Source organism: Erpetoichthys calabaricus, chromosome 18, assembly GCF_900747795.2.
Source record: "Erpetoichthys calabaricus chromosome 18, fErpCal1.3, whole genome shotgun sequence".
Lineage (NCBI taxonomy): Eukaryota > Metazoa > Chordata > Cladistia > Polypteriformes > Polypteridae > Erpetoichthys > Erpetoichthys calabaricus.
The window spans coordinates 27,246,639-27,263,212 of record NC_041411.2 but is presented as its reverse complement, the minus strand read 5'-3'; the positions used below and the strand labels follow the sequence as shown (position 1 = coordinate 27,263,212).

The 16,574-nt window shown below is 39.4% G+C and overlaps 1 protein-coding gene and 1 long non-coding RNA gene across 3 annotated transcripts in view; one reads left to right on the top strand and one right to left on the bottom strand.

Moving 5' to 3' along the window:
- Nucleotides 1-16,574, top strand: part of si:ch211-161c3.6 (high mobility group AT-hook 2b) — a 79,741-nt gene that overhangs the window by 22,908 nt on the left and 40,259 nt on the right. For both annotated transcript variants that reach the window (XM_028825438.2, XM_028825439.2), the window contains exons 4-5: nt 6,081-6,131; nt 11,063-11,095. In XM_028825438.2, coding sequence (XP_028681271.1) covers nt 6,081-6,131; nt 11,063-11,095 — 84 coding nt within the window. The remainder of the gene's footprint in view (nt 1-6,080; nt 6,132-11,062; nt 11,096-16,574) is intronic.
- LOC114669239 (uncharacterized) overlaps nt 1-16,574 on the bottom strand; it is a 60,143-nt gene that overhangs the window by 8,316 nt on the left and 35,253 nt on the right. The window lies entirely within an intron of this gene.

Here is a 16,574-nt window from a genome sequence, read left to right as displayed (position 1 = left end):
TTATCTTTCTACTGTAAAATGTAACACTAAAAGTTCAAAGTCAAAAGTATAATAACGATACAAATAATAATAATAAAAATAATGATAATACTACTACTACTTATAATAATAATAATATGAACTGCACATGTGCGAGTGATGAGCATCAATTTCAGATTCATCAGAATCATGTTTGGTTTCACCGACCATTTCAGTTTCACTGCCTGAAGACAGATTCACCTCGTCATCACTTTTGAGAGGCATTTCTTACGAGACGCCATTATGAGGCTAGGAGAAGATGCGTCTGTACCGTTGCCCAGGTAACCCTCGGGCCTGACGCTTACGCAAGACACACCTATACTGTTTCCTGAGTAACACTCGCCACTGACGCTGTTGGCACTTTTACAGCCTGAGTAGTCCTTGGGTTTTACGCGACACACGTCTGTGCCATTGCCAAGGGATACTCATGACTAACGCTTTTAGCACTGTTTTTACAAATTCTCGGGTCTAATGCTAAAGAGGTTGAGCTCCAGTGTCCCAGCGACTCTGGAAAAGGAGACTTATAAAATTGTTGGATGGTTGGATGGAATTAGTTTTTAATTCATTTTACACATTTTTCTTTTGTTGCATCATTGATGACATAATCTGGAGTACTGTGTGTGATCTGGAGTACTGTGTATTATTTTGGTCTCCGGAATACGCTATAAAAAGTCCAGAAAAGAGCAACTAGGCTCATTCCAGGGCCACAGGGGATGAGTTATGAAGAAAGATTAAAAGAGATGAGCCTTTTCAGTTTAAGCAAAAGAAGATCAAGAGGTAAAGTGTTTAAAATGATGAAGGGAATTAGTCCAGTGGATCAAGATTTTTATTTTAAAAATGACTTCATCAAGAACACAGGGACACAGTTGGAAACTTGTTAAGGGTAAATTTTGCACAAGCATTAGGAAGTTTTTCTTTATACCAAGAACCACAGACACTTGGAATAAGCTACCAAGTAGCGTGGTAGACAGTAGCACTTTAGGGACCTTCAAAGCTCAACTTGATGTTATTTTGGAAGAATTAAGTGGCTAGAACTGGGAAGCTTTGTTGGACTAAATTGCCTGTCCTTGTCTAAACTTTTCTAATGTTCTAATGATTTAGTGTCAATAGCACTTTGATTTCTAGAGACCTTTTCCTGTTGTGTACCCGCTAGTCGATCTATGACATAATAGATGGCAGGTTATCTAGGAATGAAGGTTTGCTGTTAATAATCATTGGAAAATTATGACTAGTAAATGAGAAAGGGTTCACGTAATCTAAAATAAATAATTACGTAATTCAAATACAGTCATATGCTGACATATGGCTCCATTTGGGACCGGCCATTCGTTGTATGTTAAATTGGCTGTATGTCGATTACAAAGTGCACAGGTCATTGTAAGTGAGGCTCTTTCAGTCTGGTATGGGTCACCAATAGGCATGTTTTAACTGCTGGTATAGAGTAGCACAAACTGTTCTTCAAGTATTGGTGTTCGCATGCTGGGTCCGTGTACGGCAGTGTTTCTCAACCAGTTTCTCTAGTGGGTCATCAGTTTCTATCATAGGCATGTGAGTCTGTCACGGTGGCTCACCTAAGCCAGTGTTTCTCAGCCACTGAGATGCAGCCCAGGTTGTCGCCATTGGGTCATGGGTTACCATCATTGCTTCATGAGTGGTTTGCAGGTTGCTGCTGTTGGTTCATGAGTGGATCACGGTGGGTTGCCTAAGCCAGAGTTTCTCAACCATTTGGTCACAACCTGAGTTGTCACTGGTGGGCTGCGAGTTGCCATCATTAGTTTGCAAGTCAGTCGCCTAAGCAATAAGCAGTGCTGCATGATATGTTTCCCTGCTTCTGAGTGAGCTTGTTTCACCAAACGGGGGCCCTCGATCACGCTTGTTTCACCAAGGGGCACTTTACAGTAGCTGCTATTAGATAGATAGATAGATAGATAGATAGATAGATAGATAGATAGATAGATAGATAGATAGATAGATAGATAGATAGATAGATAGATAGATAGATAGATAGATAGATAGATAGATAGATAGATACTTTATTAATCCTAAGGGGAAATTCACAATAGACGAGTCTCGGCGTGTAAAAATCCATGCCCACGTTGTAAAAGTAAGTGTGTCCAGGGAAGGAATCCACATAAAATAAAGTGATAGGAGTGATCAATAAAAAAGAGAAAAATAAAAGTAGAAAAATAATATAGTCATACACAGAGCTGCTGAAAAGGCTGCCACTCTCGGCAGCACCTGAGTCATAATTCTCAATAATTGGGTCATCAATGAATTTAAAAAAGGCAAAACTGGGTCATGGAATTAGTGCTGATCTAAGCAAGCCTTAAAGGGCCCACTAAAAGTTGGGAAACATGAGATATTAATGAAGGATTTATCACTGTGGCTGTTTTTTGTCAATTCTTAGAACTTTACCATGTTGTTTTCCTATGGCCTTTGAAGTACGAAACGCCTTGACTAGGTTAACCTTATATCAGCAGTTTTGGTTTGTGCAGTTTACAAAAGTTCATCTGATTGTTTTGACCCCTGCCAATTTAACTTTTCTGATTTCTGGTTAGTGATTCCAAATATCAACCTGTAAGTTGTTTTCTGGATTAATCTATGCCCCTTGATTTGTTGAAACATTTTGTACTGCATCATGCTTAGAGTAATGTTTAAAATGCCATTGTCTAGAATTACGCACTTAAGAACATAAAAATGTTGGCAAATGAGACAAAATCATAGCACTCGGCAAGCTTGTTGGGTTAGCAGTCCTATAGCACTCTGGTTAAAGGAATAGTCAGTCCAAAAATTATATTTTTTTACAGTATATCATTCTTAACCCATGTGGCTTGCAGCGGATGACAAAAAAATGAAACCTCATGTTTTCACGTATAGTGAAGATTACAAAGCTTCTGATAGAATGGGAGCCTATGTCTACCAACGCTGAACAACAGCAAACAGTATCAAAAAACGTTGATGAAAAAAAAATCTCACTTTACTGGTGTCAAAAAATCATGAAGTCACCCAGTCATATGCTTACAACTAGCAAACACATGCTTTTTTTTGTTAAAATATTGTTAAATAAATACTTCCAGAAAATTATCATAGAACTGCCTGTTCCCCTCATTCATTGGTCAAGAGCCTTGTCTTCAATTCAAAAGTGCAATATTCTGTGAACTGACTGCTTGTTTTTGAATTTCTTTTATTGTCCGGAGGAATTTATTTAACAATATTTTAATAAAAAGTGCATGTGTTATGTCTGTTGTGAGCATTTGACATGTGAATTATGTGACGTGAGACTTTTTTCATGGACGTTTTGAAATCTTCATGTCAAAAGTGTGATCCCATGTGAAGGGTTTCATGTTGGTGGACTGTTTTCATATTTCAGAGGTATACAGTACATTTAACAGTATTTTAGCAAAAAAAAAAAAATTTGTATGTTGAGAGCATACAACTAAATTACTTGACATGTGGATTATATGACACTAGTAATATGAGATTTTCTTCATGGACATTTTTGATAGTGTTTGCTGTTGTCTAGTATTAGTCACCATGGGCTCCCCTCCCATTCTATGAGAAACATTATGTCTGTGAAAACATGAGATTAAACATTTTTCTTAGCCTTAACAACAAATAACATGGGAAAGCAGCATGAAAAAATATCACTTTTGGGTCTAGTATTCCTTTAACATAGCCTGAAAATGACATGATTCTGGGATTAGGGTGATTTTATGGCATGCGTGTGTGACAGGAACTTCAATTCCAGTGAGGACAGCTCAATACAGTGATGTTTTACAAGGAACTATTAAGCAAATGACATTTCTGTGAAACTCTGAGGGAAAGATATTATTTTTAAAGTTGAACTGGGGTTCTTGTGTGGTAAGGTGTAGTGATATGTTAGAGATGTAAGTCAGAATTGGCAAATAAAGCCGATGTCACATTACACTACTTTTAGTCAGTCTGGATGACAAAGTTGATAACTGCAGAGCTGATCTCATCACCTGAAGATAACAGATTACACAACTAGTACTTGCAGGGTATGACAAATTATACATCTCCATGATAACTTTCCAGTACAATTTCACATTTCCAAAGTATTGAGAACTCAGCCTTTATCTGACAGCCATTAACAGTCTGTGCTGAGTGAAAAAGCCAGTGTTTTGTGAATGTAATCTCTGCCCTTTTCTTTCTTTTTCCATTCCTGTTGTGTTACATAAAAAAATAAGACAGGCAAGCGTTTCTTCCATTTTCAAGATCCAAAACACCTGGGTTCCTTATTCCTCGGTAGCTGCATTGAATGTGTTGCATTTATGGCTGAGCGATTACTGGTTCTTCACTCTCACAAACACAGAGCCCACCCTTAATGATTTAAGTCTGATTTTGTCGGAGCAAATCACAGACTGGTTAGACTGCGTATGCCAGACTACATATATGGGGGTCATGGTAGTGTGCCAGGGTTTCCTCCGAATCTCCAAGATTATGTAAATGAAGTTTAATTAAAGTTGTGGAAGGTGACATGGCTATAACCCAAAACCTGTTATCTACAAATTTCAGTCCAGGGTATTAACAGGCAGATTAATCAAAATGAGCTCAGTGAGAACTCTGCAGGGCACAGCACATAAGTACATTTACAGAGAGCACAGCAGTGTATGGAAGGTGCGCAGCAGATGGGCGAACAGTGGCAACGTGCAGTCGTCTTACCCTTACTGGTCCTGTCTGTGATTGCTCTTCACATTGTGATAGGCAGTCAAACACTGGAACTCTTAAATTTAAGTGCAAACAAAGTGTTCTCTGAATAATTACAATTACCATATATACTTGTGGATAAGTTCCCCCGCGGATAAGTCGGGACTTGATTTTACAGTATAATTTCTGGTATTTTATAATGTCACTCGTGATAAGTCCATTATTGGTCCAAGAGATTACGATATGCTAATTCCCACCTGAGAGAGTAACCACGGAGCACACTGCCTTTTTTTTTCTATGTGGATGCGGCAATGCGCATGTGCTCCTAACCCCTCTCTCTCTCTCTCCATTGTGCCTACGTGACCTCACAGTAATACCTAAACTATTCGGAAGCAACGTCTGCACTGTTTTGTGTTTTTTGTATCTCACACCCTCATACACCTTTATCGTAAGAGCTTCCTTTATCTACGATGGAGCGTTTGATCAGAAGAAAATATGAAACTGGTTTTAAATTAAACGTCATTGAAGTAGCAAAAGAAATTGGTAACTGCGCTGCTGCAACAAAATTCGATGTGTCTGAGAAACTGGTGCAAGATTGGAGGAGGCAAGAAGATGTAAAAAAAACAAAATTAAGTGTTGCATTTTTGAACGGGGGTATAAGTCGGGGTCTGATTTTATGATCGATTTTTCGGGTTTCAAGACCCGACTTATATGTGAGTATATACGGTACCAGGCAGTGACATCTGGGTGGTGTAGCCAATGCAAAGTAACATGCAGGAAATGTCCAGAGGTAGTCTAAACATGGAGATGCTGCTAAAGGTATAGCAAAAACTCTCTGTTGATGTGGAGAACAGTCCTACGGGAAAATCCTTCCGCATGTTTTCCACCACCAATTAAAGATGCTTAAAGGTCACATGTTTGGTTGCCGCAATAAAGAATTTTTACCTTTCCTTAATAACGTGAGGTGCATTTTTTCTGGCTTGGGATGGGTGCATTTACCCCACTCACTTGATTAAGATTCCGAATGATAGCCTTTTTTCCATGGCACCGATGTATCTCCCTCCATGGGACGGGCAGAGAGTGAGTGGAGCTATTACACACTCCCTGTCCATTATGCGACATTCAATTTAATTTTATATGATTATAGTGTCCTCTACCATTTTTTTTTCTCAACAAATGTAGAGATACTAGTTATTTATTAGTGATAGTTTCTTCACTTTGTACAAGGTATGCTCTTTGTCAGTTTTTTGATGTAAAAGTCAAAGAGTGTGTGCCTTTGTTTATGTAAGGTTGGAAAGGGCAACATTTAATCTACAGTTCACAGACCAGCCATTTAATCTAAAATTTACAAAAACAGCTCAGACCATTGTGTATTTTGTTTTTTTTTCTTTTAGAAAGTAGAACCAGCAGGAGAGAGGAGACCTCGAGGACGTCCACGGAAATGGGTGAGTGGAAATTCTGTATTGTGGGTTGCAGTCTGCCAGCATGACACTTCCAAAGGCAGAGAGAGTCTAATAAGAATGGGATCAATGGAAGATTTTGATGAATCTCGATGTTTTAGACCTCCCTGAGTCCGATTTACTTTCTCATAGGGAAAGTATTGTAATTGTCTAAAAATTCGATTTCGACATTTTGATGAATCTCAACGTTTTAGACCACCCGGAGTCAGAAAATACCATGTTTGGAATTATGTCTGTGTGTGTGTATGTAAACACGATTACATGAGTCTGCTTTCACTTAGGTCAACCAAATTTTGCATACAAGTATTAGGTACAAAACGTAGATATCTGTCAACTTTTGAGCTATTTCCGCTAACCGGAAGTGGTACTTTACCTTTTATTCATGCATCTGCAGAGTCTGATTTATTTAACTTTTATAATAATCGTTCAATATAATATTAATTTGATTTGATTTGTTGTTGATGGTTCTTTAATGTACATAATATACTGTAAATATGGGTGATAATATATATATCGGTGACTAGAAGTGTTATTAAATAGCAAGTTCAGTGAGACACACAAATTAGCCTCTGATTTAGAGATTTTCTGCACTCATGGCAGCTCACACTGAAATGACCTGAATATTGTAGTAAGGTCCTAGACACTGGGATGGCCTGACTCTGAGAAGCCGGAACTTCAAGCCACTTACACACTAAGCCTCCCCTCGAAACCTCCAGTGACTTGACATCAAGAGCTACTTGAGGGTCTGTGGTTTCCTGAACTGAGAGCCTCCTGATTTAAAAGTGGATCATCCACATGGGGTGCACATGAATTAGCAAGGACTTGGGACTGTAGGGGGTAGGAGGATGAGACTAATTTTACACCCCAAAAATTAAGGCCTAGATTTTGAATTTGTACCCTCAGGAACTTGGAACAGTTTAGCTGCCTAAGCTTAGGGGAACTCTAAGGTTCAGTGGCTGATCATCAAGCCTGCAGTTTTCAAGCAATGGCTTCCTGTTAAGGTACTCAGCGGCTTGTCATTTTGATGGTCAGTGACTAGCCTAGGAGCCTTCTTGTTTTACATATATAGTGGATCACATGAGTTGTTAGTCAGCGGAGCTGGATACTGATTGGGAATCAGTTTGGTTTCAAGCTGGCCCGCCAACGTGGAAGGTTTATGAATAAGCAAAGATTTACTCTAGATGTTGTTTATAAAGGACCTAAGAGGTGAGGCATCTTTGATTAGAGTAGTCAGCGTCTAAAGTGAAGGCCTTATATTTCCAAAGAATTTACTCAATAATCTTCCTGTAAAGGACCACAGCAGTTTAGGTGGTCAAGCAGCAGGTGCTGTTAGGGTTAGAGACCTACATGGGGACCTTTTTTAGTTTTAAATTGGAGACACATAACAGTAATCTGGATGGGCTAATTACAGACCTGGGAGCTTCTTGTAAAGGAGTCAAGTGGGTGCGGCAGTTTAAGTGACAGATGTGATGACCCTTGACATTTCACACTATTTGTCTCTACATATTCCACAAAGAAACACGACACTCAGAGCATCAGTGGTGGTGCTAGGAGTCTCTTCATTTATTACTTTTTTAACAGAGTCTCTTATGGCTTTTGACCTCGAACTTAAAAGAGCAAAAACAGCAAGAGTTAACAATTAAATAGATGATTTTCAGCACTGAGACCAACTGTGAGGGTATTACAGTGCAACATGCCAGTGTAGTCAAAATGGCACAATGAAGAAGTTCAGAAGGTCATGTTAACGTTCCTCTTGTCAATTCTATGCTTCTTTCACTTTGGGGTCCGTAAATGGTTAAGTGCATTGGGTACCCCCTAGTATCAGCTGGGAAATGCTTTTCCTGCCTCTTGCAATATGTTTTTAATTAGCCTTAAGACGATGGGGGTGTTAGGGATGGGGGGCTCCATCAGGAAGCTATTAAAAGCAGCACACCGCATGCAGTCTCCTGCGAATAATTTCCCATTTGAAAATTTAGGAGAGAAGAAAGTGGCCCTGTTAGGCAGGAAGGGTGACCCTCTGTGTGAGGCGGGACAAGTCTGTCATTTCAAAGTCCACAGCAAGGCATCCTGCTCCCGGCACGCTACACATCCAGGACTTCAATGGTCTTCCTCTTCCCACCTCAAATTGCAGACCATTATTGTCTTACCAGACCCCCACTCAAACTTTGGCGCTGCTCTTCTTCTTGTCTTTAATTACACGTACTGTAGCTCTCCAGGCTGCTTCATTTGACACTGGTTGAGACAAGATAGCATATGTAGTAATAATAATAATAATACTACATTTTACTTATAAAGCACTTTTCCCATGCTCAAGGTGCTTATTTAAACAGCAGGGTATATGTAACACTGGATACAAATATTTTCTGCATTGAACATTGTTTGGTGTCTACATATTCTACAAGAACCTTGATAAATGTAATTCAAGCTTTTCCGCTTACTGTCTTCATTATTTATATTTAAGCTACTGTTTTCCACTCCTGTCCTCCTCTTTCATCTTGATACTGCCCGTGCTCGTCCTCTTCTCATATTTAGGCTGCATCCCACACTTGTCATCCATTCCTATCCAGAATGTAAACTTGCTCTCCTCTTCCTCTGATATGTGATCCACTCTCGTCTTCCCCTCATTCCAATATTGCACGTCATACTTGCCTTCCCCTCAGATTTAAAATGACCCCATTAATATCTGTGCTCATCTTCCTCTAATATCAAAGCAGTTCCTCATGCTTCTCTTTCTCTAATATCTAGACTATTCCCCACGCTTGTCTTCCTTTCACGTCTAGGCTGCACCTCTCACTTGTCTTCCCCTCCAATCTGGACAGTGTATGATGCTCGTGTTCCTGTCATATTTAAAATATGCCCCTTGCTCATCTTCCACTATTATTTAGATTCAGCACTGTGTTTATTTTTTGTCTTCCTCTCACATCTAGAATGATCCCCACACTTGTTTTCCTCATATATCTAAAATGTACACCATCCTAGTCTTTTCACATATATCTGGAGATGTCGTCTTCACTCAGTCAGTCATCATCCAACCCGCTATATCCCAAAACAGGGTCACGGGGGTCTTCTGGAGTCAATCCCAGCCAACACAGGGCACAAGGCAGGAACAAACCCTGGGCAGGGCGCCAGCCCACACACACTAGGGACAATTTAGGATCGCCAATGCACCTAACCTGCATGTCTTTGGACTGTGGGAGGAAAGCAGAGCATCCGGAGGGAACCCATGCAGACACGGAGAGAACATGCAAACTCCAAACAGGGAGGACCCGGGAAGCGAACTCAGGTCTCCTTACTGCGAGGCAGCAGCACTACCACTTCACCTCCGTGCCGCCCCTTCTTCACTCATATAATCTCTATTCCATCCCTTGTGTAATAAAAAGCCGTGCCCCACACTTATTTTATTCTTTTATATATAAAGAACATCCTACCCTTATCTTTCTCTCATGTAGAACTCAGGTCTGTAGCTGCTTACTCCTCCATCGAAGCCAGCTTGAGTCTTCTTTTTCTTACTACTAAGTGTGTGGGTTTCTGGTGCCCATCCAGCTGCCTCTAACCTGCTCTTTTTTTTCTCTCCAGCTCAGTTGTTGGAGGGAATGTCTAAAGCAGAGGGATTATGGGTAAAGCCCATTGCTGGCCTACAACGACTGGAACAGCAGGGAGGAGGAAATGTGTTTGATTAGAGGAGGAAGCGAGTCTGCTGGGGCCCACATTCCTCAGATACCACACACAATAGAGAGACAGCCAGCATTCACAAATCAGCCAGGGGCGAGGGGCTGGGCTTAGAGAGCAAAGGGGTGGGCCAGACAATTGGGCGGAGTCTGCTGATAGGCTAGCTAGTTCCAGGAGGGGGTGTGTGTCAAGGCCATGGGGGTGGAGGTAACGATGCAGCTGTCTCCATTGATCTCAAGCAGCATGCCTGTAACAGACAAGCTCCTGAATTGGCGGCTTCAGCTGCTTGGTGACAGGCGAAGAAAAGCAAAAAAAAATTAAACGCAAAAATAAAAAAAAGCTTCATTGGAAACACATCAGGATGTTGTCACTCGTTGCCTGGGAATGGAGCTTTCATTTAGCATTTATTTCTAAAGCCACTTTACTCCTGTTACGCTGCGGCACATTGGTCCTCTGGAAGAGCACTGATGGGTCCCAGAGCCTGCTAGGTTTCATTCCAACTGAATTCTCCTTCTCGTTAAACAGTCTTTGTATTGACTTGGATTTATAAGTTGCCAGAGTGTTTTAAATGGTTAATTTTCTATAGTTGCTTTTTACAGCAAAGTCTATCATAAGACATTTGAAGTACTTTGTAGCACATCTGTGTAGCTGAAGACAGACTGGTGCGCCTTCTTCCTCTATGATTCTGTGGACAGGCTCAAGTGCAGAAAATAAGGTTGAGTCCAGTGTTGTTTCTTAGGGTGTGATCTGTTCCTTTGTGGTCTGAATAATTTAAAAGCAACAAGTCTGAAGGATCATAATAAGCTTATATAAATCCTTTGGTTTCAGTGAATCCTCTGTTTTATATATCTTTCAGTGAGAATTAAACACAATATAACCGTGTCGGAAAAGCAGACCAACATTGGCCAACAGTGCACAAATAAAAGTTTCCTAGTAGAAGCTCAACAGGTGTGAAAACCTGAAGAGACTTTGGCCTTTTCAGATTGGATTTTAATTGGCCACAAGCAAATAAGGCTACAATGTTATATGATCAGCAAAGACAAAGGGCGGGTATGCAGTGAGCAGTGAAGCGCACGTTGTAGTGTCATGTTCAGACTTGAATTCACTTACACAGTAAGACGTGATGCTGACTTCCTGACCTACTCTCAAACAGGCAACACTATCACACTGAGGAAAGGTGTCAAGCTACTGCCTACAGAGCCGGTGAAAGTTAAATTAACCAACTTAACTTTTTTTTATCTTTTCAGCCCCAGCAAGTTGTTCAGGAAGACGTTCCCCAGGTAAGAGACTTCAGTTGCAGGAATTCTGTGACACGCATGTCGATGTTATGTCAGGAGTATGGTGGCAGCTTGTGTGTGCAATGAATCTGTTCTCATTAAGAGTGTAATCCAGTGCAGTGATCCATGTATGTGGAGTACATGATATTCTGTCCAAAAGGAAATGGCTGGAAGTTGCATAATAAAGCTTTTATAACAATGCTATGAGTTTTTGTCACCCACTCCAGCCCTGGCACAAAGGTGGTCACTTTTCAGTGGAAATTGGAAATCATGTGTCCTAAAGAGTGCCTTGACTAGTTAGAGCAGATCTGATCTGATTTAAAATCTAATGCCAAATACAACACCCCAGTGGTCAAAGTATAGCCAACCGAGTTGAAGCCATTTCGTACTTATAATAATAAGGTATTGCTTGATTGAGCAGCTTATTCTGAAGTTGCGTTTCTCGCAGTTGGCATGTCTTTTTTGTTTCCAATCAGTGCAGGTGGTTTGCACTTTTTCTTCCATCAAGAAGACAGAAATGTCTTGTATATAGTAATTCATTTTCTTTCACTATTATTATTTTAAAAGGTCTCACATGTTTTCTGACTCTTGAAAGGCCCTTTATGGTTTGTTTTGATCATTACTGCTCCACATGGCTAATTCTTATGCATTCGGTCCACACCGCCTTCCCTTACACAGATTATCTGACCCACAGAGCCTCAATTGCATTGACCTGTACACTTTGTGACAGACATACGGCCAATCTGACATATGTCAAAATGTCTGGTCCCAAATGGAGATGTTAGTCAGCACAGGATGGTGATTTCCCAATGTGTGCACCTTGTGTGCATTTTGGAAAAGCAGAATAGCATTACATCTGGTGGCACCGCACAGAGGATTGCCTTGTCACGACACAAAGTGTTTAATCCAATGCAAAATTCATGACAACCAAGAGAAGGTGTCACATCTGGTTGGTAAAGCCACTGGAGTGTGACAGGGTCATTCTTGTGAGTTGACCTCAGATGAGAAGTCCAAGGGTTACATTTAATTATGATAATGATGGTGGAAATAAAAAAAAAAAAATCATAAAATTAAATGTATTACCGGGAACACGACTGGGACGTAGTAGTTTATTGTTCCCATTACATCTTTATATTTCCATGGCATGTTCAATGTTTACACTTTATTGTTAAACTGATGATGTATAAAAATTATAATAAAATTAATAATAGTTATTGAAATAATATCCGTTATATTGAATACAGTTTTTAATATCGTGTATACATTTATGTTTCCATGATACAAAAAATTTGGATGGTTGTTTGAATAAAATACTACTTGAGTTGAGTTGAGTAATTTTTCTCAAATTTCAGATCTGCTTTTTATCATTATAAATATCTTTACAAAATTTGAATCATCTATCTGTAATTAAAACCATAGTTTACTTGGAAATTCGTGAAAGTATTCAGTTAAAGTACAACATTCGGTTGCGTGATTTTTCTCAAATTTCATATCTGTTTATTTTTCTTCATTTCTAATATTCACACACAATTTGAATCATATATCTTTATTTATAGCCATAGTTTACTTGAAAAAATCTGAAATGTGTTTGGGTAAAGTACCGGAAGTGGCCCAAAAGTTGATAGGATTCCTTATTTTTCATTTAAATCAGGTGTGCAAAATCTCATTGACCAGGTCAAAGCGTTTTTCAAGTTTTCGTGTTTACACACAGACACATAGACAGACATAATTTCAAAAATAGTATTTTCTGACTCTAAAACGTCAAGATTCATCAGTATCTCGAGGTCGAATGTTTTTTCATGATTCCTCGCCATAATATGTATATGAAAAAGTAAAAAGAAAGAATCTTTTACAAAGATAGCAATAACGTTTTTTCAGATGGGAGTTCAGTGCAGAACTAACTCCAACATGGCTGTCCTTCTGGTCATATGGTTTCCAGGTATGAAGGGGCTGGTCCAGGAGGGCAGACAATTGAAGTGACATCAGCACTCTTCTGTTTAGTAGAGGAAGGAAGAGAGAAGGCATTAGTACACAGTGTCAACCCTTGGTTTGGTGGGTAGCTACCATCAGCAGAGCCCTTAAGCTGCCTCCCAAGCACACACTTGTGACACAGGGCTAATTCTGAGGACAGAACTCACCTGGATATCACATACTGTATATCTACTGAGCAATGCAGAAATTTGAGAGGTTGTTATGGTTATTATTAGTGCATTTCTTACCAAAGGTGTTGGTATTTGTCAGGTTCTTCCAAACCTTAGCCTTGATCGGTTTAAAAATTTCCAAAATATCAAAAACACTAGGTACTGAGGCTGAGGCGAAGGATGCAGGTATCACAGAGTGTTTATAACCAAACACACACTCAAAAGTTAATGCATATTTCTTGAAAAATCAGCGAACAGAAGAATTTCCTTTCAATTGGATAGTAACTTATTTTATATTTCTGTAATTCCTGATTTACCCAATCAGTTTGTCCATGTGACTGAGGATGGTAACCAATTGTCAAATTAACTTTAATTTTTAGTTTTGAACTGAAACTTTCCCAGAAGCGAGAAAACCACTAGCAACAAAGATTAAATACTTTGGATGTAGGAAAAGCACGCAGCTGGGAAATTTAAGTAACAAATATGTTTGCTAATTCTTGAGCAGACGGAAGTTTTTTTTTTTCAATTAGCTGACTTAGAAATTTTATCAACCACAACCAATATTGTAGTAAAAGCTTGAGAGGATGCTGGATTAGTTAAAAAAAATACATTGATTTAATGGATGACTATTGATGTGGAAGAGGATCCAGAAGTCCCATTGGACTACAATTGCTCTATTACAATTTTCACATGCCTTAATGTAATTTTCTACAGCTACAGTAAATGAATCAATGACCAGAAAAATTATCTTAAAGCCAGCAATTTGATTATAGCTTTTCCTGATAATAGAGAACCGTGACTCCAAAACAAAAAAACTCAACATTTAATATCCTATCTGGAATCTCCATAATTTCTTTAGCAATAATCACCATTTCCACAGCATCTACAGAATTATTTACTTGTGTAACTGCTGAAATCGCTTCAGAAGGAATTATGGGTTTGGGCTCCTTTTTAGAATCTGAAAAAAGCATAAGGTTTAGAATTTGTTTGACTAGGTGTGTAGAAAATTACTAAATATTGATTAAAAAACAAATTAAATTTAGTTTAGTTTAGGTGAACAGAGAGCTGAGCCAAAAGGGTAGCCATCTAGGCCTGCTGTTTTCCCACTCTGAAGTGAGTTTATGGCATCTAGTAATTCTGATAATGCCAGAGGTTTATCCAATTCTAGTATCTAGTTGTGGTATCTGTAATGCAATCGATTTATCAGTCGATCTACGTTCCTACCCTCACCTATGGCCACGAGTTTTGGGTAGTGACCGAAAGAGCAAGATCACGGATACAAGCGGCTGAAATGAGTTTTCTCCACAGGGTGGCTGGACTTTCCCTTAGAGATAGAGTGAGGAGTTCACTTATCCGGAAAGGACTCGAAGTAGAGTCACTGCTCCTCCGCATTGAGAGGAGCCAGTTGAGGTGGTTCGGGCATCTGGTCAGGATGCCCCCTGGACACTTCCCTAGGGGGGTGTTCCAGGCATGTCCCACTGGGAAAAGGCCACAGGGCAGACCCAGGACATGCTGGAGGGATTATATCTCCCGGCTGGCCTGGGAATGCCTCAGGGTCCCCCCAGAGGAGCTGGAGGAGGTCTGGGCTTCCCTGCTTAGGATGCTGCCCCTGCGACCTGACTTCAAATAAGCGGGGGACAATGGATGGATGGATGGATTAAATTTGTATAATCTATAAAGATCAAAATGGAAATTCAGTTCCTACCAACCCCTGATGACATTCTGCAAGGTCCTTTTTAATCGTTGTAGTTCCCAGTTTCCACCCTACTCTTGATTCATCTGCTTTTAGTTCTAAATGTAAAAAATTGTCAGGGAATAGTTCTTTTAAAGTATCAAAAGCCCCTTGACAATCATTTAGACAAATATTTTCTGTGACTTTTTGGTTAAAAGAGAGAATGGGGGATGCAAAGTACTAACATTCTTAGTAAAAACAAACACAGTAATTAAAAAAAAAAGTTGCACTTTTTAAGTGGATATTAGGAGTTGGCTATTTTTTGTGGCCTGGACCTTAGACTTATTGTTCTGTTTCAGCAACACAAAAATGGCAAAATAGGTGAGCAGGGCATCAAAATAAACAAAAGTCAGTCCAGATGGTGCTAGCCCTGGGCCTCTGCAGCAGACTTCACTCCAGGCAGCCTAGCCCCAAACTCAAATGGCAGGCTTTCTGGTTAGCACAGGCCCAAAATAAAGCTCAGCTTTGAAAATTCAAAATGCTCAAAAATGTCCTCTAGTTAGGTAATGACCATTGACCTCTGGCTTAAAAGACAAGGCAAATAAAGTTCATTTATAAATAAACAATTACTTACATAATCAAAAAGGTAGAACAAAAAAAGCAAAGCAGGGCAAAAAGTCAGAGAGTGTTGCCTAAAAAATGGTAACCCAAAGCAAAAACAGCAGACCTGAAATCTAATCTCAAAATCCAGAAACAATGCAAAAAAAAAAAAAAATAACAAAAAAAAACATAAATAATACTCAAAGTCCTTGATCTTTATACCACAGCGCTTGATGACTCTGTGAAGAAGCCAAGCCCTCAGCCAGAACATATGAGCTCTGCATACACAGGCTGGGGGCGGCTCTTCAGCAGTGATGTCATAGTGGATCCACCTCTTTCCACCCATAAAACACAAGGAATTTAACCAGGAAACATATATGCACCACAAATACATCTTAACTAATATATAAACAGAACAATTTTAAATTACAAAATGATAAAAGTACATGTAAAAAAAAAACTATAAATACTATCAAAAACGTAAAGCACACTTAAGCCAGGGCCCAGACCTGGATAAGCCATTTGATAACCTAACTTGTAGAAATCACATTTCTCTAATGTAGCAACCAATACGTTCTTGCTTAAGTGAGTTAAGCCTTTTTGGTTATGATTAATATGCGACTTAATATATGGGAAATAAATTGATATATAATCAATATAGACTAAAATTTAAAGACCTAAAACAGATGAGAAAAACATCATTAATGAAATATTAGAAACACACTGGAGCTTTAGCTGAACCATATGATATTACCACTGATTTTTTTCAAGCCCTTATTAAACTTAGATTTTGTATTTTTTTAAAGATGTGTCAAAAGCATTATGGGTCTTAGCCAAGATTGGTACACTAGGAGCAACCAAAGACTGCAGGGCAACGTTAAACTTGAATTCAAAGTCAAAATTAGAATTTAGTTGGCTCCCTAAGTACAAAGCATTTCCTGAAGTCTTCCCTTTATGTTTCGCAAAGTTTGGATGCCATTAAATCTCATGAGACAAGCTTTCCTACCATGGCCACCATGACATCACTCGTTAATACACCATGTGCAAACACAATGTCATAATGGCCAAA